The sequence below is a fragment of the Vespa velutina genome, chromosome 22 (genome assembly GCF_912470025.1).
Source record: "Vespa velutina chromosome 22, iVesVel2.1, whole genome shotgun sequence".
NCBI classification, from domain to species: domain Eukaryota; kingdom Metazoa; phylum Arthropoda; class Insecta; order Hymenoptera; family Vespidae; genus Vespa; species Vespa velutina.
This window is the reverse complement of record NC_062209.1, coordinates 3,070,421-3,098,000: the sequence shown is the minus strand read 5'-3', so window position 1 is coordinate 3,098,000 and position 27,580 is coordinate 3,070,421. Positions and strand designations below refer to the sequence as shown.

The window sequence follows — 27,580 nt, the reverse complement described above, 5'->3', positions numbered from 1 at the left end:
GTTTTCGAAATACCGTTATCTTGCGATTCTCAATGTCCTCTCCCTATTTCGGATTGCACTTTGATGGTGTGAAACCGTTCCTATCTATCCAACCATCCATCGATCTATCGATCGATCCATCGATCCATCCATCCCTCCCTCCATCCATCCATCTATCCATCTATCCATCCATCCATCCATCCATCCATCCATCCATCCATCCATCCATCCATCCATCCATCTATCCGTCTGTTCGAGTAACAAGTCCGATTCTCTTCGAGCGTCGGACATCTATAGCAGATTTTCCACGAGATTTGGGACGCGGTAATACGTAAAGCTTGTGCGGCACGGCACCATTATGTCGATCCGTTGTAAAAGTAAAGCTGTACGACGAGTATAGACGATGAACCACATTTTCTATCGTTCCTCTATTATGCACGTCTGCTATTTATACGTTTCTGAAATATATCTAGTAACATACTCCATATATTCGTCCTGTCGTAATTGAAAACGTGTTACGGATTTCATTGGATTCGAAATATTATCTAACGAATGTCATGTTATACAAATGACGTCATTTGTATCACTGGCATTTAGTCTTTTTTCTTTCTTATATTGTTATTTATATTTTTTTATATTTTTATACAAAATAGAAAGAAAATTATTGTTAAAATATAAATTTAATAATATTTATATCTATAATACATTATAGAAAAGTAGAACTCCTTTTCTCTCTCTCTCTCTCTCTCTCTCTCTCTTTCTCTCACTCACTCACTCACTCACTCACTCTTTTTCTCTTTCTCTTTCTAGCTCTTTCTCTTTCTGAACTTCTCTCAATAGTACATTCGATCGATTGTACTTCACTAAATTGCTTTCCGTACGGTCACTGTACATTTCTGTAACACCGAATGCAATATAACGTTCGCTTTAGGCTAACGTAGCTTCTGCCCGATTTCCTTCCGTTCGGAGTTACGAAAAAAAAAAAAAAAGAAACGAAAAACAAAAGAAAGGAAAATAAAAAACAGAATCGCCATGTTTACGGAATTTGAAAGAATCGCCATATTTACGGAAATATATATTTAAATACGTGATTCTTTATTGTATATAATATCGTTTTATAAAATTAACAAATGCACGAATTTATCGAATCATTTTGTTTTAATCGTCGCGGAATCGTACATTTTCGCACGAAGAATACAAATATTTGGACGTACGCGTGTATACTTTCAAAACAGAAAATTATTTATTCTGCCTTATTCTAACTATGCAGTTATAAGATTTATTTAAAAAGATTTTAAATCATGAGAAAAATCTTTTGCTTTGCATATTTCTAATACGTGGTATTGTTTTTAACCATCGAGCAATATCTACGTACATTTTACAAATACGTACACATACATGCAATCGCGTAAACTCAAGTTGTTCTCGTTGGGTCGTTTGTGAGATGACGAGTCACGTAGCATTCTAGAATACCACGAGTGAGTTCCTCTCGAAGCGAACGTTCCTCGCGATCTTCGAACAACCCAAACGAGTTCGTTCTCCTCGACGTTGATCCTGGAAAATTCCACGAGTCTGTCGATCTTTACGAGAGAGAGAGAATTCTTCGATCGACTTTCACGGACTATTTTCTTCTTCTTCTTTTTTAATATTAAAACTCGAGCTTTTCTTTTTTGTACTATTTCGTTAGTTAGATCGACGAAAAATATTATAGAAAGAAAAAAGAAAAAAGAAAAATTACGATATATCCTGTATATTTGAAGAAACGAAAAGTTTTACAAGCGTATGTATTTTAAATAAAATACATACGCAGTTAGTTCGATATATAAAGTCGAAGAGTTTTTGATAATGAAGCATTCGTATCGATCGTACGTAAGCACTCTTGCTTTTTTTTTTTTTTTTTTTTCGACGACACGGTAACGTAAACATCCGGGTAGTTGCCTAGAAGAACGTTTTTATCGCTTTCCATTTGTTTATTCTTCAGTTCCCCGAATTGCGATCAAATGAAGGACGAGCGAATCTGTATACAATAGCTGGTTTGCCAAAGAACATTACGGCTTCCTTTGTTTATGTTATTTATACTACGTACTCGTAGCTACAATGATCGGAGTTAGTAGTACAGTTTATTCTACGCTGTTGTAAAGAACGATTCGGGATCAGATTTAGAGCGATCGTGTAATGTAAATCGTTATTATTACTTTTCTTTATATGTATATCATTTAATAAATATATAGAGACGTTAATAAAACAACTACAGGATCCTACAGATGCATTATAAAGTGACAAAAAAAAAAAAAAAAGGGAGAAGAAGAAAAAAAGAAAGAATCTCCGTACGAAAGGATCCTTCTCGTATCTCATACGAGAGACGGAGGAAAACTGCTAGTTACTTTTCTAGGATGCTTTCTGCAATCTCGTGAGAATGTTTTATAGAAGGAGTAAGAAGAGGAGAACGAGAACGAGAACGGTAGGACAAGTAAAGAGATGGAGGGAGATAGAGTGAAAGAGAGTGAGAGCGAGAGCGAGAGAGAGAGAGAGAGAGAGAGAGATGAGAGAGGAGAAGGACGGACGATGTACGAAAGCGAGGGAGCGAAATTACCTGCAGTTTGGTCGTGGCAAACTTTCAAAGTAGTTTGCATCTTAATTAAGCAATGATATCGTGTTAAGGACAGTCAGTGGGGAGAGAGCGATTTGCTGTGTGGTCCACCACCACCACCATCACCACCACCACCACCACCACCACCACCACCACCACCACCACCAACACCACCACCTCTTCCTCCTCCTCCTCCTCCTCTTATTCCTCCCCTACTTTTATACCTCCATATCTTCCTCCCTCCTTCTCTCCTCACTTATTCATCGTTCTAGCTTTCTCCTCCTCTCTGTCAAAGGAAACCGTATTGGTTAGTTGCACTGGATGCTTCGTGAGATAAGTTTACATTGGCGTATTACGAGCGTTTAAATGCGACTGCGAACTAATTTTCGAGGATTAGAATACGTTAGAGTAGAAATCCGAAGCGGATGTTGCCACGATGTATGTGGGATGCACGACGCTTATCGGATTTAAAATTGATTACTCTGTAATTCTGTTTCTCGGATCCTTACTCCGTTTTGCTCTATCACTTTTATCTATCTCTCTCTCTCTTTTTTTCTGTCTCTCTCCATATCTTTTTTTCTATCACTTTGTAGTTACATCCCACACCCTCGTGCGCACATTTCCCTGTCGCTCGTATTGGATTCTTGATTTAAATCACAATTTGTTACATTTGATCGACGAAAGAGGAAGGATCGATCGATTTTCTAATGAATTTAATCCTTCAAAGTTTGTGATTATTTTTTTTCTTATATTCTTTTTTTTTCTTTTTTTTTTTTCTCTCTTTTTTTTTATGGCAAATTTCAGGAGATAAATATATTACGCTTAATTATTAAGTAAATATTAAGACGAAAATTATGGGGGTAATTAAGTTATCATAAAAATTTTAATGAAACATTTGTATTACTATGTTTTAATTTCGCAGATTTGTATGCGTATATATATATATATATATATATATATATATATATATATATATATATATTTAAGAGTTAAATCAGTGACTTTGAAATATGAAGGAGATCATGATTTTCATTATACCTGATAAATCGTAATTATTTCTCGTAACTATCTTTGCCGGAGATTACGATTCAAAAGTTAATTTCTCTGGAGAATCGTCGGTACGATACTTAATTTGGTTTCGTTTAGCTTAATTAGCGTAATATAATACGAAATACGATGATTTTGTGATTGGTGTGCTACGTAAATAAGTTTATTGTTTTATTTTCTGCTATCCTTTTTTTTTTTTTTTTTTTTTTTGGTCGGAGAATAAATATGTAAATTTGACGAGCATATGAAGGTTAAACGAGTTTCTTTTTTTTTTTTATTTTTTCTTTTTCGTTTTTTTTTCGTTTTTTTTTTTTCGTTTTTTTTTTTTTTTTTTTTTTGTTTTTATATATATTGGATTACGAAACTGCAAGATCGCGTTCCGGATATTTAGATTTGTCATCGAAAAAGTTCCGCTGCATTTTGCAATAGCAAACTGTTCAAATTCACGATATAAACATGCATTGTACAATAACAGCGACAAAAAGATAATAAAATGTGGAAGATTCTTTACAGTCCTTTCTTTTTTCCAACTTTTTTTTCTTTTTTTTTTTTTTTATGAATGCAAGTGATCTCTTCGATCGAACGAATTTAAACAAACTGTAGTAAAAGAGAAGAAAGAAGATTATAAGAAAAATACGTTGATTCTTTCGAAAGAAATCTTTTTTACATTCGAGATTCCTCGAAAGTGAAACGAAGCGTTTGAATTCGCATTTGAAGTGCATCGATCTGCTTAATTCTGAGATGAATGTACTCAGCAGCTGCGGATACTTACTCCATTCTGGAAGTTGAACTTTTGAACTTGAACCCGCCGAAACTTTCCTTACGATTGGAAGACACCATCAATAGTTCCTTCGAAAGTTCTTCTTCGACAGTAAATCGAGTTGACTACTACTCAAGGAAATTTCCTTTATGTCTTATCCTATCATCGATGAAAGAAGATCATACATACATGCATAAGTTTGCTTTAATGTGATAATTAAGAAAATTGTTGGATTGTTATAATAATTATTTGTTTTTCCTTTTTCTTTCTTTTTTTTTTTTTTTTCTTTTACATGTTTAATAGAAACATACGCCAAATTAATTTAATATAATTAAAAGTTTTCTATACATGTGGATGTATATTGGGAGGAAAATTTTTTGCTGCATTACATTTTTTTTTTTTTTTTTGTAATTAGTTTTTATTGGTTTTTTTTTACTATCTTTCTTTTTTAATTTTTAATTTTTATTTCTAATTAAGCGATTTAACGTCGACGTGATGTATTTATTCAAAAGTTTATATATATATATATATATATATATGCGTATAACTATTGCAAGGAAGATTGCTAAACTCGTCGTCAAAGTAGCAAATCCCTAGAATAGATTGTGCATACCGTATCGTACAAAAGCTCATCCTGATTAAATCGAGTCCATAACAAACGTGCTTCTGTGAGGCCAAATAGCGCATACATCGTTATCATCGAAATTCCTCTAATTGTTTCGAACATCGATTTGTTATCCTATTGAAGCGGAAACTCTAGCGCGTCTTATCCAAGATCGATCGATCGTAAATTCTATGGGGTTCAAATAATATGCTTAAGAATTTTATAATACGATTATACAAAAAGAGAAAGAAAAAAAGGGATTACAAGGAACAGAAGAAAAATTTATTTGATATTATTTCGATTTGAATTAATTTGTTATTATCAATTATCGTTTTTAAGCGATGAATTTAATAAATTAAAATTTAACAAGTAAATAATAAAATTTTAATTTATTAAATCCAATGTATTACATTTAATTGATAAATGAAAAATTTGTAATTTTTACATTCTATAACTAATTGAATTATAATTTATAATTCATTAATAATTTATTATTATGGGCTCGAATTTATCTCAGAAAAATAAGAAAAGAAAAAGGAGAAGAATAAAAAAAGGAGAAACAAGTTAGTAGTCACTTAATAAGAAAAAGCGAGCATGAATTTCGAACGATTTCATATCTACTCACAGGAGAATAAGAATAGAAGCGGTTAACCGAAAGCATCTTCCTTGGTTAAACCTTTTCGGGTCCCAAGAGAAAGGAGGGAGAGAGTTGAGGGTTGAAAGTACGATACTCGTTGCCAGTCGAGAGAGATCTCAGGTGGTTGTTCCGCGTAGATAGCTAACTCGAGGGCTCGTTTAAGGTGAAGCAAGGTTCGCACCGTAACGGAAGATCAGACTTGCTTGCGGGTTCTGTCAAGATTAGTTTACTCGTCCTCGATGTCCGTACCTTTTACCTCGCAGAGAAAGACAGAAAATCGAAGAGATAAGAAACGCAAGGGAATCCTTTCGAAAAGTTTTTTAATTTAATCGAATCTAATTTCGAGAAATGATATTTCCGAGAGATTTTCAAATCGATTATATATATATATATAATCGATGTTGTTCTATCTTGATTCAAACGAAAATTAATAAAAATCGAACGAATTAAGTTTTCAATTGTTCTCGAATATATAATGAAATTTTCAATTTTGGCTTATCTCTTATTCTCTCCTTTTTCTTTTTTTTTGCTTGACCTCGAAGCCAAAGAGCAAAACAATCTACAAAATTTGCTATTGATCATATTAAACAGTTACTCTCGATTTAGTACCATTGAATCTTTTCTCTTCCGAGGCGTGGGTAATCCAGTGGGATTCTTATCGAGCTTTCAATGGAGGTAGGAATTCACCGAGTTCGCGCGCGCGCGCGTATTGATTTAAAAGTATAAAGGCAGGAAGGAAGGAAGGAAGGAAGGTAGACTGGAAGAAAAGAGAGGGAGAGAGAGAGAGAGAGAGAGAGAGAGGCACAGACCGTAAGGCTCTTTAATTTGAGTTCGGTTAATGAAGCGTATGAAGAATTCTAATGAACGTTGAAAATAGAATTATGTACGAACGATAAAATCGACGATTAGTGTGTCTCGGGGCTTAACGAAGTTCCCGTGTTCGACGAATTCTATTCGATGAATGACATAAATACACATAGAAGATTTAGTAAATTAATCGATTAATAATGAAATACTTTTTTTTTGACTTTATTTACAAATTGATAATTGAATTAAATTATTTAATGAGTTCGTGTGTTATAAAATAATCGTATATAAATTATTACTATTTTTTTTTTCATATAAAATTAATTGTAAATTAATTTACAATTTAAAATTAATTGTAAAATGCACAAATTGATAATGCAGATATACGATATATGAGCATTGAAGTATCTGTATGTATATATTAAAATATATATATATATATATATATATATATATATATATATATATATATATATATATATATATATATATATATATATATATATTTTGTAGCCTTGGCAAAGATCGACAAAATTCACAAGATAAAACGGAAACGAGTAAAGAGCTAGTCATGCTCGATTCAGATCCAATCTCTCCTTCTGTTTTCACGAAAGTACCGTTTCACGTGACAAACGGCTGGGGCTATACCGGTTGAGTTAGTTTCGAAGTTGCTCGATTTAGGCGGTCGCTTGCATTCGTCGTCTCAACTCGCACTGCGCTTGTTCAGTTAACCGTATATATCATGGTTATCCTTATTCGTTTTGAGAAAAGGGAAGGAAGGTGAGTCTCTAGTTGACGTTTCATAAACGACCGGTCGGTTCAGTACTCAAAGACTTTTACCTCCGGTCTTCTTTTATGAGAGGAAGGAACGCTTTTACTTTTCCTTTTTTTTTTTTTTTCATTTCTCTAAGAATTTTGCACTTCTTGCAAAACGAAGAAAAAACGATGAATCCTCTGGTCGAATTGTCCGACATATTTCTTCCAATCATTTTTAATCATGTTTTCCTAAATATTTTTTTTTTTATTTAGATATCATGTATATATCTTAGAAATCATTATGTATATATTACAATATATTTATATGTTAAATCAGTCCATATTAAATGCTTAGGTAATTTATTTTGTTTTATTATTATTATTATTATTAAATAAAGGTATCTTGAAAATTATCACTTTATTTTGCAAATAATTCTCGTTTATTTTTTCGAACTTTTATTTTATATTATGTACCTACGTATATAATCGTCTGTCTATGAGGTTGATTATATTTAAGTCTAGTGGCCTGTTTCACTATGTTCGGTGGTGGTCAGACTTTCCATAAAAACATTTTCTTTAGTTTCAAAATCCCTAGCCGTAAATGGCCGTTCGAGTTTACTTGTCGAACGACGACGAAAGCAGAAATCACTTCTGTCTGTTTTTGCGCTCGAGGTTAGCCCCGTTACTTTTTAAATCCAGCCAACATCACTCGCTCGGCTAAGTTCTCTTCTTCTCCTTCTTCCTCTCTTACTCCTTCTCTATAAATTGGCTTACCATGAGGATGTAACTAACGGCGAAGTTTCTAAAGATTTTATGCGGCAAAACGTCGTCGTTTCGAGCTCGTTTTCCTATCAAATTCAAAAAACTTTTCTTCTTATTCTTTTTTTTTCTTTTTTCCTTTCTTTTTATTTTTTTCTTCTTTTTTTTTTTTTTTTGCGTTCCAAGATCTCGTACAAGGATAAAACGAGTATTCATCTGCTTATAACTTTACACGTTTCTTTAACATCGAATGTAACTATGAGAAAATAACTCGAAACGACTAGTATGCAATAATGGTTAGGAAATTGACCTGATAAATCAGTGAACGATAACAAGCGAATAGTGGAATGGTAGCTTGCAATTAAAATACATACATATTGTTTCTCTCTCTCTCTCTCTTCATCTATCTATCTATCTAACTATCTATCTATCTATCTATCCATCTATCTATATTTCTCTTTATAGTTTAGTTCATCACGGAAGGGTGGAGTTAATAATATCTCTCGATATTGCGGGTATAATTTAACAATGCGTATTACACAAATTGCGCATTATCGTTCGTATAATTATCATAAATTGTATTGGGAAGTTAGCGAAAAGAGAGCACAGAGAGAGAGAGAGAGAGAGAGAAATGGCCAGAAGCAAAAGGGAATAGATGAATTGTTTTAAACGACGAAATATCTGTATATCTTTAAAATTCGTTCAACTATATGAATTTCTTTTTTCATTTTTCTTGTTTTTTTTTTTTTTTATTAATAATCTAAATATATTTTAAATAAATCTTTTCATTTTTCTAATGTATCTAAGAACGTGTTACATGTTTATCTTTTTGACATGTGAAAAAAAAGATGTACATACGTAATTAGCATGTGTATATACCTTAACATTAATAAAGTTTGTTCGTGAACATAGAACACAAAATCGGACGATCCATTGAGATGGTTCCAATTATGAGGGTGATATCTGTTATCGTCTCAGTGGATCCAATCGATAATAAAGATCAAACGACCATGATCTATCACTACGAATGATTTTTAACGATGAAAAATATCAAAAGTTTATTTTATCTGGACGAATTGTTCGACATTATCTTCTTTTCTTCTATCTACATAGGATTTCTATCTAAATAACGATAAAAAAAAAAAAAAAAAAAAAAAAAAAAACTAATCATCGATGATTCCATTTTTTTCTTTCTCTGTTTCTCTTTTTCTCTCTATCTTTTCTTTATTCAGATAATTTCGACATTATCTTAGCTAACGCTTGATTATTCTCTTATAAAGAAGAAGAAGAAATAAGAAAATTTAATTGTAAATTATTATCATAGCCCGTCGTAATTATTTCTTATTAAGAAAAGCTTGTAACAATCATTTCATCTTATTTACTATTTTTTAATATCTTTTTATTCTACTTACTCTTCATTACAACATAGTTTTTGTCGTATATAATTTAGATCGTATTCTTTTTAATCAATAATCCGATTTAGAATCAGGAAATAAGTTGATATAATCGATATGCAATTTACAGACTAACTGGTAACAGTAATTACTCAGCGATCACCTTGTATACCTTGAGGGTTTCATCTATGTAGATAATATTCTAGGTTTGGTTCGATTCGATTGGATTTGTTCGCGACACGCTCCTCGTATATGCGAAAATTGTTAGTTGGGTTGTGGACTTTTCGGTCGAGTGGAATCGAACGGGGTCAGTCAGGACACAAGAGAGAGAAATAGAGAGAGGGAGAGGGAAAGAGAGAGAAAAATCGGGCGGAAGGATGGGAACGAACGCGTTACGTGGAAACTGGCTTTTACGTCGATAGCTTCCTCCACCGTGCTTTTTGTAATTATTCAAGGGGAAGGAAAAAAAAAAGAAAAGGTCGCACGAGTTCCGGCTTGTCCTTCCTATTTCTTTTTTCCATTTTATTTTGTTTTTCATATCTAAAAAAAAAACAAAAAAACAAAAAAAGAAGAAGAAAAAAAAAAAAAGAAAAAAAAATCGTTTCACCTCAACGAAAATTAAAATGCATTTGAAAATGGATTATGTCGTATAAATTGGCAAGTAAGTGAAAAATAACGGAGGAGGAAGAAATTTTGAATGGAAGGGCAGAAAAAGAGAGAGAGAGAGAGAGAGAGAGAGAGAGAGAGAGGAGAGAGCAGCGTTTTGCTTTCGGAATGACGACATACGGAAAAGAAGACTCATTTTTGAGACCATCATGCAAGCTCTTTAACGTTCTGCCGTAGACAAAAGTGCTTTTAAAGCTTTAACGAGCGACTGTTCGTGGCATTGTTCGCGTATTTGTGTGTAGATGGAACGGAGTTTTTTTTTCTTTTTTTTTTTTTTTTTTCTTCCCCTCCTCCTTTCTTTTCGTTTTTTTTTAGTTTATCCATTACTAGTGGTTCCCTCATAGATTTTTCTTGTATTATTTCGAAACTAATGTGACTTTCTTTCTTTGCGTTAATCTATTGTTCCATTAAATTCGATTTAAATGAAACGTTAAGAAATATTATAGAAAGTTTTTTATAATATTTTTTTTTCTTTTTTTTCTACAATAGAAAAATCTAATTCAATCGGATATCCTGTATAAAATATAGTGAAAGAGTGAACGAGCCCCCGATCGTTCTTATAAAATTGAAATTATTCCCAATTCGATTCGGTTCGATTTGATTCTCTCTTTCTCTCTCTCTCTCTCTCTCTCTCTCTCTCTCTCTCTCTCTCTTTCTTTTTCTTTTGCAAAGAGGAAGATTACGAGATCCGGTTTTGTTACTCTCGCTTATCCCACCAAACGAACGACTTCGAATAGAATTCCACGCTCGTAGGTTGGATTTTTCTCGCGGCTAGCAGGAAACCGGTATAATTTAGCGCTCCGAAACCGTGTCGATCGACCTCATTCCTCCTTCTGTACGATGGCCTTTTGGTTTTACGTTGATGTAATGTTTGATGATTTAAATTTGTAATTCCCATTATTATTTCCATTACTATTCTCTTTCTCTCTCTCTCTCTCTCTCTGTCTCTCAATTTCTATTACTGTCTCTATTTCTATCTCATTATTAAAGTACCTTTTAATTATGCACATACAACAAGTTACCGAGCGAAGCAAAATTCGAGTATCGTTTTCCCGTGACGAGCACTTTGCGTTCTGTTTGCGTACCGCTATATAATCTATTACGCCACTTAATTCCCTCCCCCCCTCTCTCTCTCTTTATTTCTCTCTCTCTTTCATTCATCTATTCCCTTTGTCCCTCCACCAGCTACAGATAGAAAGATTAATTCGGCGATAGGAATGATATTGTCCTTTTCTATGGCAACCGGACAATAACGCGGGGCTCCCATATTATTTATCGATCAAACGTTCATTGAAATTTCAATCGACCATATTGAGTTATCCAAAAGGGACATCTACTTTTATCGGAATATCAGACTTTTGTATATTATGTTCATACACACACACACACACACACACACACACACACACACACACACACACACATATATATATATATATATATATATATATATATATAGATATGAAACTCCGAAGAGAAATGTAATGCTCGACTCCGAATTTGTCCGAAGGCTATGCTCCTGTGAGAGACCATCGTGGCCCTTTGACCCTCCCGTGGGAGACACGATACACGCAACAAGAACAATCAGATATCGTTGTATATGGTAACACGTGGGAGAGAGTGAGATAGAAACTCGGTAACCGTCTACGCATTGGAGTTCAACGTTCCCTTGATCATCCGTTACATACGTCCGCTGATCCTTGTTATCGAGTGTACAATCCTGTTTGCGTATAGTTCACTGAGAATAATCCAATATGCGGCCAGCCGTTGTCGTAATCCTTCTCATGAATGTCACCAAGCAGCACGTTCCGCATGCATTCGCGTTCGCCACATGATCGGCATCCCTCCATCCACTTCCCTCCCCTTTCATCCATTCTCCCCTTTTACTCAATCCCCCTTCAATTCGCTCCTCCTCCTTTCATTTCCTTCTATCTTCCTATTTCTGTTTGCCGATAAATCGATGGATCATCGCGCTGTGATATCAAGCTCCGTCTCGCTAATGTCCGACAGACGCCATTAACGTCATTTATTCGGATTGTGAGTGTTCACGGCGAGAGAGATGGAGAAAGAGAGAAGTAGAAGTGGGAGAGAGCTTTCGAAAGCGTCGCGATAAGAATGTATATTTCGTTCGTTTGACGAGTATTTTGTTCTTTCTTTTTCTTTTTCATTTCGTCATTTTTTTCTTTCTTTTTTTTTTCTTTTTCCTTTTTTTTTTTTTTTTTTTTTTTTTAATAATCCTTCGTGATATGATTCGTCAAGCAGATGTAGTTTTTAAATTTATGCATTTTTTCGTTCGAACCGTCCCAATAATGACAATCTTGTTTGATATTGGATAATCTTCATTTCCTCTCTTTTTCATTTTTCTTTTTCTTTCTTCGTTTTTCTTATTTTATTCACGAAAGAGATACTTCTGTAAATTCGTGTTTCTATGTAAATTCTATTTGCCACCATACAGCGTATATTTGATTATAGGATATTTTAATAGGTTCGATCATTAATTTTTTCTACCAATTCTATTTTATATTTTTAAGTTGTTTGTTTGTAACGAACCGAGAGAATGCTAAGTAAATTAAGATTTAATTTGTTTTTTGTTACAGGTAAGAAAGGAGGAATGTATTGTTACGTTGGATCATTACGGCAACCTGTCTGTCTATTTTAAGGAGATATTCTTAATTGGTAACGTAAACAACGAGTAGACGACTATTGTAATTTCATATTTGTTGTTATTTATTGACCCGTTGTAATTTTCTTTTTTTCTTCTTACTTGCCAATTATTCTCGTGAACAGAGGCTAAAACTTTACACGCGTGTAAACATTCGAATGGTTTCGTGTTCACTTTCCAGTAAAGTCGATTTTACCAAGGAACGTTTTGTAACCAGTGAGATATAAATCGCGTACCAATTTGCCGGCGAGACGAACGGTACCTACGTATCGAGAAACCGAGTTGCCTGATTCTTTTCAAATCGATCGAAGCAAAACTATTAAAGTGCAGTGTATCGAAGTAGAACGTTTCGCGAATGTTTCTACGAAGGGAAAACAAATCGCCTCGAGTTCCTGTGTTCCATAAAGAAAAAGACGTAGAGAGTATGGATACGAGTTCTCGATCGACCGAGCAATACACTTCCGTCGATATATAAAAAGTGTCGAGATTAATAAGTTCGAGGAAGGGCGAGATCGACCCTTCGCAAGTTTTCACGAACCTTTCTTCAAAATCAGCTTTTTTTTTTCTTCTTCTTTTTTTTTTTTTCCCCCGTCTCTTTCTCACGAACTCTTTAATTTCTTGTATATAGATTCTATGTGAATGAATGCGGGAAAAAAAGAAGAAGAAAAACAAGAAAATAGAAAAAAAGAAAAAAAATTTCATTCCATCGAGTCGAGTTTAGCCGCGGGTATATAAACTTTCGTTGTTTTTTATCTCGTTCGTCGCATGTAACTTGTTTGGGAAAACAAGTACGGATAATCGACGAATTTGTTTATTTAGTCGATACTTCGTCGATAGGAGAACATGGATTTTTTACACTTTGTTTATTTTATTATTGAAACGTGAATATAGCCGATGGGACGTCATCATTTCGGTCGAGTCAAGTATCGAGAAATAGAGATCGGGACGGGGAGGACAATTTTTATTTAATAAAATATTGACGAATCGTCTTTATCGTTGTTTTTGTCGTTTATATTGCATGGATGACTAAAAAAAAACATGGGAATAAAATATTCCTTTAAACAAGTGTCGTATAACGATTGCGAGAACGCGACGTTTGATATCGACGATAGTATATAATTGTATACTATGTGTGTGTTTTACGGTAAAAAAAGGAAAAAATAAAAGATAGAAGAAATATTACAATGGCAATTGGTTAGTCGACTTAGTTATTCCATTTACTATGTTTGCCACGTGTAACGCGATTTCTCGTGTCGACGGTACATTACATCCGATGAGAGAACGTCGACGTAAAGCAGCAAATTTTTTTCTTAAGAGCATCCACAACGATCGTCCGTTTTATTTCAACTGTTGTAATTTCGCTCTTGCATCTTCGCGTCTTCTTTGATGATTCTTTTTTTTCTTTCTTATCTTTTTTTCTTTTTCTGTTTTTCTTTCGTTGTTGGTTTCTTCTATTTTTGTTTCTTTCAATTTTCTTAAAAACATAATCTTTCGATATAGCGACGAACAAAGTCTTTACCTCCTTCCGAATGTAATGAATATTCCTCCTCTATTTGCCCGCATCGTTTTGTACAATCATTAAGGCTTCACTTACGTCGTAATGTTCTTTCTCACCCTTTTTCAATCCATTTCTTTCTTTCTTTCTTTCTTTCTTTCTTTCTTTCCTTCCTTCCTTTTTTTTCCCCTTCATTCAACTTCGTTTCCTTCCTTTTCATCTTTACTTCAACGTAGGAAATCGAGCAGAAGAGCATCGAGCACTAAACGAAATCTTACGTTTCTGCTAATCGGAAATCGGTAGACTCAAGAAGTTTCTTTGAACTTACTCTAAGTAGTTTCTCCGATGTCGATCGAGCGAGAAAATTGACGAATTCTCGAAGGGCAACTTTTCGCCGTAAACGAATGGAGCCATTTCATTTGTTTTCCTTTTTCTGAAATTGCTGGCTGACGAAGGAGAGAAAAAAATTATGGAGAACTCATCTTTACGTATACGCGATTCGTCCACGTCTCTCTCTCTCTCTCTCTCTCTCTTTCTTTCTCTTTAGTCGAAGGTCTATCGAAATATTTCTCATAAAGAGCGACTAACGCTCTACTGTAAAACTGACAGCGGAACTTCTTAATTAAATTTCCGAGTTAAGATCGTGATTTTGTAATAAAATGTCGCATTTCTTTCCTTATTGGCATCTTCAGCATTCGTTTAGAGCCAAACTTTTCTCGAGTAATTTACGAACGAGAAAAAGTATTTCCTCCTTTACTCTTTGAGAATTCTTTACCTCGACTTTGAGAAAATTTACAAACGCTAGGATTAAGTAATTAGCGTATGTACTACTTAACTTGTGTGTGTGTATGGACTATGCACACTCGAAAATTATTTTTTTCTTTTTTCTTTTCATCTTTTCATATTCATAAAGTTAGAAGAAAATTTTTCTTCTCACATCTATATCGTTGTTACATGTTCATGGCGATTTTGTTTTTGTTTAATATGAAAATAAACAAAGATTATTATTCTATATACATTTTATGTAATATTATAAATTTCTATCGTTTAAGAAAACTCTGGATTTTTCTTAATTTTGATTTAACATTGAATTCTATTTCTAAGTCATTAATTTTTTTTCAACGATATCTTTGAGAAGCATCGTAGATATCAAAATCCGATTATATTTTTAAGAATATTATCAAAGACTTGAAGTAAGAAAGAGAGAGAGGTAGAAACAGAGAGAGAGAGAGAGAGAGAATGCTTTTGATCCTATTTATCTCTTAGGCCGGAGTAGGCGACACTGTGCGTTCAGTCCGTAAAGGGAATTAATACTCGTGGCAAAAGCGAATACTAACTCATACTTGGAGTCTCTCCTTTGAGCGTGGATAATCGGAAGAGGACGGCTTTGGAGTCTCTCTACGATCTAGCTGCAAAATTATACCTATAATGTTGTGCTTCACTGTATGCTTTAAGATGACAGTATGGGAATGACGAATGGTATATGTATGTATGTGTGTGTTACATGAAATAGATAGATAGATAGATAGAGAGAGAGAGAGAGAGAGAGAGAGAGAGAGAGAGAGAGAGAGAGAGAGAGAGAGAGAGAGAGAGAGAGAGAGAGTCGTATATAGGTGTTACTGGAGAAATACCTCGACAGCTCAAGCGCAATTAGTACCAAGGACTAGTATAATTCACGTTTTACATTCCTATACATGGAAAAGGAAATCTTCAGAGTAGAACGAAAATGATATCTTCCTACGCTAATATCATTCGAAGTATAATCAATGATACTTTTTGAAATTCTTTTTTTCTTTTCTTTCTCCATTGACAAAATCAGTAACAAATTGTAACGATACATGGATCGAAGGAATAAAGTAGATGAAATTGCAAATAATTTTTGTAAAATCCTTTTTCAAGTTCGATAATATTTCCTTCCTTTTTTTTTTTTTTTTTTTTTTTTTTTTTTTTTTTTTATAGTCATTATATTTTCCATTTTGGAATAATTCTTTCGAATGGTAATCTACATTGAAATATCCTGTATACTTTCTAAATATTCAATTTTCGTTAATGTAAAGAATAAGATCCTTCTCCGTAGATACATTTGCATCTGTCGTATCGCAAGAACGTTTGTTCGAGAACGCGTGGGAATTTCTGTGAAAGCAACCAACCGTGTCTGTGTATATTTTTTTTTGTTCTCTTTGAAAGGACAAAGAAACGAGGACCTTTCGATCTTCTCTCTCTCTCTCTCTCTCTCTCTCTCTCTCTCTCTCTCGTTTCTTTTCTTTTTTAGTCATCTGCTCTTTGGAGTCGTTGCAAAAGTATGAAAATAATTTGCATAGGCGCATTTACGAGGATACCTCGAGAGATGGAAAAATTTTTTTTTTGCTAGAAAGAGAGAGAGAGAGAGAGAGAGAGAGAGAGAGAGAGAGAGAGGAGGGCAAAGGTTGATGGAGGAAGATGATACGAGCAGAGGTCGTCGACGGTAGTTCGTTAATACATTCGAAAGTACAGTCCGTTGGTAGTATTACCATAATTGTGGTAGTCCTCTTCGCTATTCATGTAGAGAATCACCATTCTTAATGACAATTTTCATAATTTTCGAGCGCGTTTCCAAATCGCCGCAATTGTATGCAGATTTTCATTAGGGAATTGTCCTCCGTGCACGGAATATAACGGGAAGGCGTCGGAAGCTTTTAAATACTCCTCCTTGTATTCAGGACGCGCTGTTAACGATTATAGCGCCCTTTTGCATCTTCACCGAAGAACCGTCTCGAAAAGACTCTTACGATGTTGAGAGCGCATTTCGAGAATAGTCCATTATATCTTGGGAAGCTTAGCTCAGAAAAATATAAGAGGGAAAGCTGAAGAATCAGAGAGAAAGAGAGATAGAGATAGGTAGATAGATAGAGAAGGACATATTTCCGCGATTTCACAAACGACCGATATCATCTTCGCGTGTTTCAACAAACGGCACAACTAAACGTTAATGTTTCACCGAGCGTACTTTCTCTATTAGAACGTTTAACGTTTCGAGAAAGAAATAGAAGTTATACGAATTTGTACTTTTTTACGAATATATTTAACATGTAATTTAAAAATAAAACCCCATCCGAATACCGATCGATACACTCGATAAATTATAATTTATCTTTCAATAAGATTTATATGTTAAACAATTAAATTTGAAATGTCGATATAATCGATACGAAAGTCACCGTAGTATCGTTTAAAGAATGATATCTGTCAAGAGGAAATGATCTTTAAATCTTTTCGATAATCCCGTTCGTCCAGATGGTCGTTAGTCAAATTTAAAGTTTTATTTGTAAAAGAGAGAAGAGGTAGAGAGAGAGAGAGAGAGAGAGAGAGAGCGAGAGCGATAGAGAGAAAGAGCGATAGAGAGAAAGAGAATGTGAACCTCAACGAAACGGCTCATCGCCCGTAAGGTATTACTTTCTAATCCCGAGGTTCGAAACTTCGGTTTTAACGCCATCGTATCTCTCTTTCTCTCTTACTCTCTCTCACTCTCTCTCTCTCTCTCTCTCTCTCTCTCTTTAGTTGTTTAATCGAGCACCGTCAAAGCCTTATAAGAATAAAAGGAAGATCGTCCAAAGGAATGGTTGAGCCAGGAAAAAAAAGAAAAGCGAGTAGTAGCTCAACGAAAAGAAGAAGAAGATTTCACGAATGACTCGATTAAAGTTATGAAAAAGTTTACGATCGATGTCCGAACGGTAAAGCTCTAGTTACGTCGAATAGAAAAGATAGGAAAAGGATGAAAGAATGAAAGAATGAAAAACTTGAAAACAAAGACCGATGAATTGTTTTTCAAACGATATAATTATTCATTGATCTCGTTTGATTATCAATCAGATGATAAAGCTGATTCTTATCATATCTTCTATCCTATTCCTTTTACTTTCTTCTCTTCTCTTTTCTTTCTCATTTTGTTTCTTCTTCTTTATTAAAAATACAACAATCATTGTATCCGAATCAAATGGAAAACTGAAATGTCCATCGAGTTATAAGTGATTACGATTCATTGAGCGTTTTCGTTATTATTATATTCTTTTTTTTTTCCTCTAATTTTCCTCTTGAAGTTCTTCAAACTTTCGTAGATCTTTAATGAACTACGCTTGAAAATCGTCGACGTATAAAAACGAGATAGAAAACATCTTTTAGCGAGTAAAAGACGATGGAAATAATGGTAGAGATTTCCGAAGTTATCCTCTTCTCGCGAGTTTATCTTTCATTATATATATATATATATATATGGGTATCTGTAAAATAGAATATAATATCGATTTAATTTAGATCCCATTAAAGTGACTTATAATAATCTTTATCCTTTGTTATAACTCTCGTTTGTCTTTAACAGTACGATGACAAATTTTAATGTCTTTCATTTTCAAATATAATAATAGAAGGAGATCGTTAAAACTATTATCGAGTAAGAATAATTTTCGAAACTCAAAAATATCCGAGTGGTTTGTTTCCTCGAAATGGCAAGCCATACTCGTATTTCTCTTTCCTTTTTATTCTTTTCTTTCTTTTTCTTCTTTTTTTTTTCTTTCCTTCGTCGCATATCTTCTTCTTGATCGTCTTTTTCCGATGGAGAAATACTTTTACGATCGTTACGATCGTGAGCATAAATTATGGGGTGCAGGTCTTGCGATTGACGTTCGCACAATGGATCGCATAAGATAGGGAGAAAGAGAGAGCGAGAGAGAGAGAGAGAGAGAGAGAGAGAGAGACATAAAGGGATCGGGAAAAGCTCAATTTGAAATGAATGTCGTAACCATCGTTTATTTCGACGAATAACGATGAAAAGTTAAGATTAAGTTTTCAGGAGACAAACTCATTTCGTCGATCGCAACCTTCCTCCCCCTCCTTTTTTCTTAAATCTTTACTACATTTCTATCGAGTTTCGTGTAAATGAGCAAGATAATTCTTTCGTAGGACGAAGAAGCAATTTTTTTCTCCGCGTTTCCTCTCGGCTAATACGAAAAGAATTCATTAAAGAATTCGAAACCGGGTAGATCGTTAATTAGAGACGTTTCACGTGATCGCCGAATTACGAGCGTGTAACGAGCGTAATCGCCGTTCGTAAATTAAAGCTACGGCGTTTAAGGTATTACCGCGTGGCACGGAACGTTAATCATCGAATTCCCGTAACGATTATTTATCGAACGTATTTACGCGATACGTTTTATACGTTAAAATAACAAACGACCATCCGAAATAAATTCATTGAATTCTCGTTCAATTTTCAATACAAAGACAGAATGTATAGTAAAATATTTATGTGCGTGTGTGCATTTCTGTGCATTTCTCTAGGTAATGTATAGGTGTAAGTTATGGGTATGTATAGGTGTGGATTTTCTCTTGAAGAAAAAAATAGTCGATAGAGAGTAAAATGAAATATATTTGAAAATTCCGCGGGAAATTCTGCGTGGTCTTGCGTTAAAGATAATCCTCACGGCATCTTGGCCGATTTAGAGATGGTTTTGGGAAGGGAGAAGGGTGGGTTAGATATCCATCCATCTCCCGTGGCTAATTACCCGCTTAATCGAAAGCACCCTCCAGTGTCTGCCGCTGATCGGAGCTTCTCCACTCGACGAACCGAAAAACGATCGTTTTATCTCCCTCCTCCTCCTCCTCCTCCTCTCTCTCTCTCTCTCTCTCTCTCTCTCTTTTTCTCTCTCTTTCTCTTTTACTCTTAAGTACGTTGCGTGACGATAGTCGCCGCTCCAGTTTCTAGTCTCTACTTTTCCATCCTGCCTTCAGTTTAAATAAGATAGAAACGAAAGGAATTTGATAGGCCATCGTTTTTCCTGCTGAAGTAAGATCGATAATTTAAAATCTATTCCTATCTATCCATCTACCTATCTATCTATCTATCTATCTATCCATCTCTCTCTTTCTCTCATAAAACGACATCGCAAACGTCGTCGTCGTCGTCGTCGTCGTCGTCGTGCAAGGTAAAACGTTTCTCGTAGATTCTTCAAAAGAAAAGAATACCATCTATCTCTAGTGAAATTTGATAAGTACGTTGGGACTAATTTTAAAAGAAACGATTTCGTTGAATATCGAAGAATATTGATCGTAGGTAAAGTATATACAGATTTACTTTCGATTTAATCTATATCATCCTGTCTCGTTGGCAATGAACGGCCCGATCCTTTTACCCGGAACGAGCTTTCGTTCTCTGCCGCGAAAGAGAGAGAGAGAGAGAGAGGGAGAGGGAGAGGGATTCCTCCTTTCAGGAAGACGAACGTACGACGATAACAACGCGACCGAGCGGGATTTAGTTGACGGGCTAGATACAGAGTGCTTCCAATCACCAGGGATTTTTTCAGGGTTTCTAGGACCACCTTCACGTAAATCTTGATAATCCTTTTCCTCTATTTAAATGGCGTTCCTCGAAAGCGCTATGAGATGATAATCCGTTCAGTATTTTTCTTTCTTTCTTTTTTGATAAGGTTTTTATCCGGATACCGATTTAATAGCAAGCAGAAATCGAACTACGAGAGAACTTTGTACTGTCTGTATCCTCAATTCATTAAAGAAATCAAAATACGCTATTTAAATTTTTACGAATTTAAAGATCGAGAAAGAGTAAATGGAATTTCGGTATTCGTACATATCGCGCGCGCGTACTCGCGCCTAAATGCATACGGACACATTTTGAAACATCTCTTAACACGAGTTCTCATTCATTTTGTATATGTGTCTGTATGTGTAATATATATACATATATATATATATATATATATATATATATATATATATATATATATATATTACTCTATATCTCTATTCCTCTCTTCACCAATTTTTTTTTCCTTTTTATTCTTTTCCATTATAAAATACGACGAAGTTTGCACTCAGCATTTTTACCTTATACGAAATCGAGAAAGAATCTCTTCGTTGGAAAATTTATACACATTTTCTGTCCTCAGATATTTCTCTGGGGTACGTTCATATTCCTACCATACATTTTCAAATAGTTAAGTATTATAATAATAATAATAATAATAATAATAATAATAATAATAATAATAATAATAATAATAATAATAGTAATAATAATAATAATAATAATAATAAATACCTGTTTTCATTATTGCTACTATTATTATTATTATTATTATTATTATTATCTAATAATTTCCTTTTTAAGATATGATATCAGTAGATTAAAATAGAACACGTTCTGTATAAAACTATCGTATAGAAAAAAATGTAAAGGATAAAGAGCAATAGTATCAGTTAATTGATATTAAAAGAAAAACGATTGCTATGATCCGATTTGATTCCCACGATGTGCTCAAAATCTGCTTGAATTTCATGACACAGCAAGAGAGAGGGAGAGAGAGAGAGAGAGAGAGAGAGAGAGAGAGAGAGAGAGAGAGAGAGAGAGAAACCCGGTGGAGTTAACGAAGACTTTTTTTTCCACATTGGTTTAATCGCTATGATGATATCGCCGGTCGATATCGTAGGACCATTCGACTCATCTCGACGGATTATCGCATTCGTATGGCGATCATACCAAATTCGTAAACGAGCGTTGAGCTAATGGGCCGTGTTCGGACGAGTCCGTGTAAGCGGATACGCGTTGAAATGGCTCACTCGCATGACCGTCCGGATGGATGCGCGCGGATACGTCCGACACATAGAACGGATAGCGCGTATCGGATGACGTCATTATCCGCGAGCTAGCTTATCAATCGAACAAGAATTCTCTCCTTCCGTTGACGACTATGTCGTTATCCTGTTTATTCTCATCTCAAAGAAAGGAAATATTAGTCGGAATAGAACGAGATAAAGTGCGAAAGGAATATTCAGGAAGATGTTTTTGGTGTTTTAAAAAAATTTTTTTTTTTTTATATATATATATATATGTAAACTTGATAATAGAAAACAACTTAAGCCCGTCGAATGATTTTAATGCGTTTGGAAGAAAAATTGACGAAGTCTATGCAATTGAATTTCGTTCCCGACAAAAAAGCTTGCCTGGTATCGAATAAAATGTGTAATAATGATTTTTAATTTATAATTACAATGTCACATTATTATTGTTATTATTATTATTATTATTATTATTATTATTATTATTATTATTATTATTATTAATATTATTATTGTTTAAATCGGACATGATAAAAATTACATTTGTTCGCTGTCGATTAATAGTACAACGTTGAATGTTATTTAATCGCATAGTAGTCGATGGAAAAACGGAATTGTGCATGAGACCGTGGAAAATTTGATTGAAAAAAAGAGGAACAAAAAAAAAAAAAGAAAAAAGAAAAAAGAAAGAAAGAAAGAAAGAAAACAAAAAAAAAGAAAGAAACAGAGAGAGAAAAGCGAAACGTCGTGGTTGTCAAGCGTCATTATTGTTTCTGACTTGTACGCAACGCGTAAATACATACGTACGTACGTTTGAAATACATTGATACGTTAAAGCGAACGTTCGAATCTATCGATCGCGATGTCACGTCGATTCGTCGTAAAACGTGCGAAAATTCGGAACGTCGAAGCGACATTTATCGTTGGCCAGTGCGTAACTCGCGTATGCAAGCATATTCGGTCTCCTATATGACGTCGCTTTTACATATCCTGTGATGGTAGCACGGTTCTGGCTTGAGCATTATCCTTCTCTCTCTTTCTCTCTCTCTCTCTCTCTCTCGCTCTCTCATTCTCTCATTCTCATTCTAGCTGTCTCCTTCTTTCTCTATCTATCTACGGTCATGCGGCACGAAGGGTCGAGCACAACAGTTTGAAATGAATTGCCCGCAGCGAAATAATAAGCCAATTCGCGCGTGCATACAACGAGCTTATATGTACGTGATACGCGCGAGCCGGAATAATAAATTCGATGGCCGAAAATTACAGTGGATAATTCCCTTTATGCAAATGCACGTCAGCTCTTTTAACGTGTCGCCATCTCTCTCTCTCTCTCTCTCTCTCTCTCTCTCTCTCTTTCTATCCTTTTCTCTCTAAATACAAAAACACGTGTCCATTCATTGGCACGCCGACAGTAATTTTTCGCTTGTGTTTATTCCCCCCCCCCTCCCTCCTCTTCTTCCTCCTTCACCCTTCCCCTGATCCATTTTCTCCCTTTCTTCGACTCATTTTGTTTTACGATGCACCGGCAGTCATCATGCACTTTTAATAGTAACCGAAATTAAGCGGAAAAACGATCGTTCGTAATATTAGCCGCTTTGTTATCGAATGACAACGAATACTCGCGAGGTGTGCCATTTTACGAACGATTCCTATAAATATCCCGTTGTAGATTCACTGCACCATTATTGAAAATATTAAGTTAGAGTGAAAGAGAAAGGAAGAGAGAGGGAGAGAGAGAGAGAGAGAGAGAGAGCACAATGGTTACCAGATAATCTAGATGATACAATTCTATTTCGATCTATCGATCCTCTTTATCTTTCTTTCCATTTCTCTTTTTATCTCCTCCTTTACTTTCGTAATCAGCAATAAATTCCTATTATTGAAAGAAATTTTTTTAACTTTTTCAATAATAAATATGAATAGATAAAAAAGAAAAGAAGGATTAATGATAAAATAATAAATCATTATAATCTCTCAACAGCAAAAAGGATATATTAACGATTTTAACGCGTACGATAGCGACTATTTCGATACAAAGCCTCTATTGTCATTGTTAAAGCCACCAGCCGGATACAATGCACAAGCTAAATTACCTCCTTTATTAGTTACTATAATGTATTCGAACGATAAATAAATGGTAGAACGTGGCTGGTTCAGGAAAACGAGGCTATTCATTATCTCAAATATAATTTTCATTCTTTTTCCATTGCTTTCTTTCTTTCCTTCTTTTTCTTTCTTTTTTTTTTTTTTAATTTTCATTTCGTTTATCTTCACTCCTTGCCATTTAACATTCTCGCACGATCTTTTATAACGTCGAGTTTATCCCATTGAAATTTAATCGGTTAGCTGTGAAACTAATCGACGGTACAGATATATCTTATTTAATTCCTTTCTTAAATCTCTCTTTTCATTCTTTTTACGTAGATCGGTTTCGCGTGTTCGAGTTTAATACTCGTTTCAGTTTCGCGTGAATAAAACCATAAGTTTCTTTGCACTAACGACACAACGATTTTTATGAGATTCTTGCTGACGTGAAGTCATTAAAGCTATAAGCTATATAGCTCTTTCTCTTTTTTTTTTTTTTTTTTTTTTTTTAACATTCTTTCTACCATTTTTTTTTAACATTCTCTCTCTCTCTCCCTCTCTCTCTCTCTTTTTGTTTCTTTTTCACGAGCGTAATTATTTTCCTTTTCAGTTATACCTTTTACGACGTACCAACGGATGTGAGGAGTTTAATTTATTGTTCGATGCACGTAAGGAAAAGGACAATTCGTAACGTCGTGTAATAATTTGTTTTCCATTATCTCATTCGTTGTCCTTAGTAGATTACCGCCACCGACGAGTAGTTCTTTCGTTTAAGAAAAAAAAAAAAAAAAAGAAAAGAAAAGAAAAAGAAAGAAAAAAGAAATGAAAAAAAATTTGAAAATAAAAGAAAAAAAAAAAAAAACTTCTTTCGGCATTAACCGAATGAGAAACTGCAGTAATACGTCTCACATGACATGTGAGGGTACTCGTGGCTCGCGTGCATTGGCACAATAAAACAGCTTTGCGCCATGACGAAACGTTTTTCTACTACGACGATGTTCTCTTCCTGCCAACGATAATATCCTACCTATGGATAATAACCCTTTTATAGTCTATACTTACATAATATGTAAGTTTAGAAATCCAAAGATGGTTGTCTTTTAATATTCGGCAATCACCATCTCTTATGAAACTTTTACATGAAAGATATTAAGAAATTGCATTGAAGAAAATTTCTTCTTTTGTTTTAAATTTACAAACGACATATTAAGAATAATTAATACAATTTCTTTTTTTTTTTCTTCTGTTTTTTTTTTTTTTTCCTAAATCTAAATAGCTTCGATTTATTTAACAATTGAATTTATTTTACAATGGAGATCACCATTTATAATCGTTATCAGTTTCGAGCAATAATTGATATTCATTTTTAATACTCGTTTATTTAAAGAACGTTCGGACGTTCGGCTTTGTTCGCGTTGAAAGAAAAAAAAGAAGAAGAAGAAAGACGAAGAAAAAAACAAAAACAGAAAAAAAATATATAGATTTAAGATCGTTTTGTAGAACGAACATGTATCGGGCGTTTTAAGTTTGCCGTTTTTCGAAATTCAACAGCGCGAGTTTACGAGTTTCACGAACGCCGCTTCTATGGTGGTGTAAAGGTTTCCGCTTGTCCGACGCATTTGTCTCTTCGTAAAACGTGGATAGTCTCTCCCTCCCTCTCTCTCTCTCTCTCTCTCTCTCTTCTCATACAGAGGCTCGGAACGGAGTTGAAGGTGGATAAAGATAAGAGAGAGAGAGAGAAATACATACAAGATAGAAAGGGGGGGAGGAGGGAGATAGAAACAACCCAAACTCTGGACAATGCTAGTTCTCTCTTCGTACACGCTCGGCCACGAATTGGATCTACATTATTGCCCACAACGACGGGCTTTTCGTTTCCGCTTTGTAACGCGCGCGTTTCCAAGGCCGTTATGAACGGTCGAATGAAAATGGGATGTTGAGCTTTTATTGTGAAAATCTCAGTGTATCTCTTTCCGTATCTCTTTCTTTCTTTCTCTCTCTCTCTCTCTTTCTCTCTTTCTTCCTTCCTTTTTCATTCTTTCTTTCTTTCTTTCTTTCTTTCATTTGTTTTGTTACAAGATCTCTTTTGCGCTTGCAAACTTTTTCTGTATTCTTATATCGCGCTCGAAGTATTTGCGAGAAAAATTGGCAAATCGTTTGGAACAATTGTACGAAATATTCGACTCTTTATTTTTCATTTATTTTCCGCTTTTTTATTTTTCTTTTATTTTTTTCTTTTTTCCTTTTCATTAATAATTCATAAAGTTCGAATTATGCAGATTATATCTTTCAAAAAGTCAATTATATCTTCTTTTTCTTTTCCCTTTTTTTTTCTTTTTTTTCTTTTGTTTTGTATGTGTGTGTGTGTGTGTGTGTTTTTTTTTTTAAAGTAAAGTAAGATTCTTTATACTTTTTCTTATAAGTCCGTCGTCTTATAGCTAAAAAAAAAAAAAGAACAATTCACGTCTCGACGATTCTAAATGCGTATCGTTACTTTTATTAATGAACGTTTACGTAATTATTAGAAACTTATAATCAGATTTCTACTTGGTTTTTGTTTCTATTCTGGATATCGGTATATTTTATCGTTTCTTTAGAAGGGTCAACGAACCGGATGAATATTATAAGCTATCGTGATATATATATATATATATATATATATATATATATGCCTGGTAATCAAAGTCCTTTTACGAACGTACTCGAGTCTCGTTTGCTTTAAAATATATACGTAGATATAGACAGATACATACATACATACATACATATATATATATATATATATATATGTATATAGATACATGAGTGTGTATGTATTTTTGACAGCGATTTATATCTCGCGGCTACTTTGCTTTACACGGAACGCGGAAGATGATTGATCACGCGCATTAATGAATTCGCGATTACGCCAATTTCAGGTGTGAGAGTCTGCTGAAGTACGTACGTGTGCGCTCAGCTGTTTCGTGAAAATGGCCATTATTATTGGACGTGAGGAAGATCCATGACAAAAATTGTCAAGTTTAAAAATTTCACATTATCCTTTAGAAAGTTTATTAAATTTCGAATCTGATCACGAACAATAAAATTCGTCATTTCTTAGATGAAAAAGAAGTTTTTACATTTCAATCTCGATTTCTCCATGTCATTCGATGTAGGTATGTAATTTCTTTTTTTTTCTTTTTTTTTTTTTTCCTAAAAAATCTAATATTTTTGTATATCGTAAGATCTTGTACTTTTTTAATTTTCCGAGATATTTCGAGCGTACTAAAGGAAGTTATTACATCGCGAGAGAGAGAGAAAGAGAGAGAGAGAGAGAGAGAGAGAGAGAGAGAGAAAAGAAGAATGAAGTCAACCGTCTTGTTTTTGAACTCGTGTAATTGCATCAAACCAAAAGAACAACCAGAGATAGGTAAGTTAAGCGCGACGACAATTTTGAAAGCTTCTTCTACTACTATTACTACTATTTCTTCTTGTTCTTCTTCTTCTTCTTATTCTTCTTCTTCTTCCTATTCTTCTTCTTTTTCTTCTTCTTCTTCTTCTTCATCATCACCGCGAACTTGGCCGCGTAAGAAAATTGCGTTTACTCCGTGGCGTAAAGTGTCCGTCGAAAAGTGAGTTCTTCTTTCTATAAGAAATACTAGTACAGTTATCGCGTTTTCTTAGGCGCCATTTCCAGCGCGTGTTTGTCGTTTATCCGTTGAAAATAATTCTCTACAAGCTCGACGTTATTC

At 34.3% G+C, this 27,580-nt stretch overlaps 1 protein-coding gene across 5 annotated transcripts in view; it reads left to right on the top strand.

The window, feature by feature from the left end:
- The window catches only part of LOC124956415 (furin-like protease 2), a 334,792-nt gene that overhangs the window by 57,040 nt on the left and 250,172 nt on the right, over positions 1-27,580 (top strand). The window contains exon 1 of one of the 5 annotated variants that reach the window (XM_047512203.1): positions 2,160-2,440. The exons of the other annotated variants lie outside the window; for them this stretch is intronic. Within the exon in view, the coding sequence (XP_047368159.1) occupies positions 2,396-2,440 (45 nt within the window). The 5' untranslated portion in view covers positions 2,160-2,395. Of the gene's footprint in view, positions 1-2,159; positions 2,441-27,580 lie in introns of those variants that run through there. 5 annotated transcript variants of the gene reach the window in all.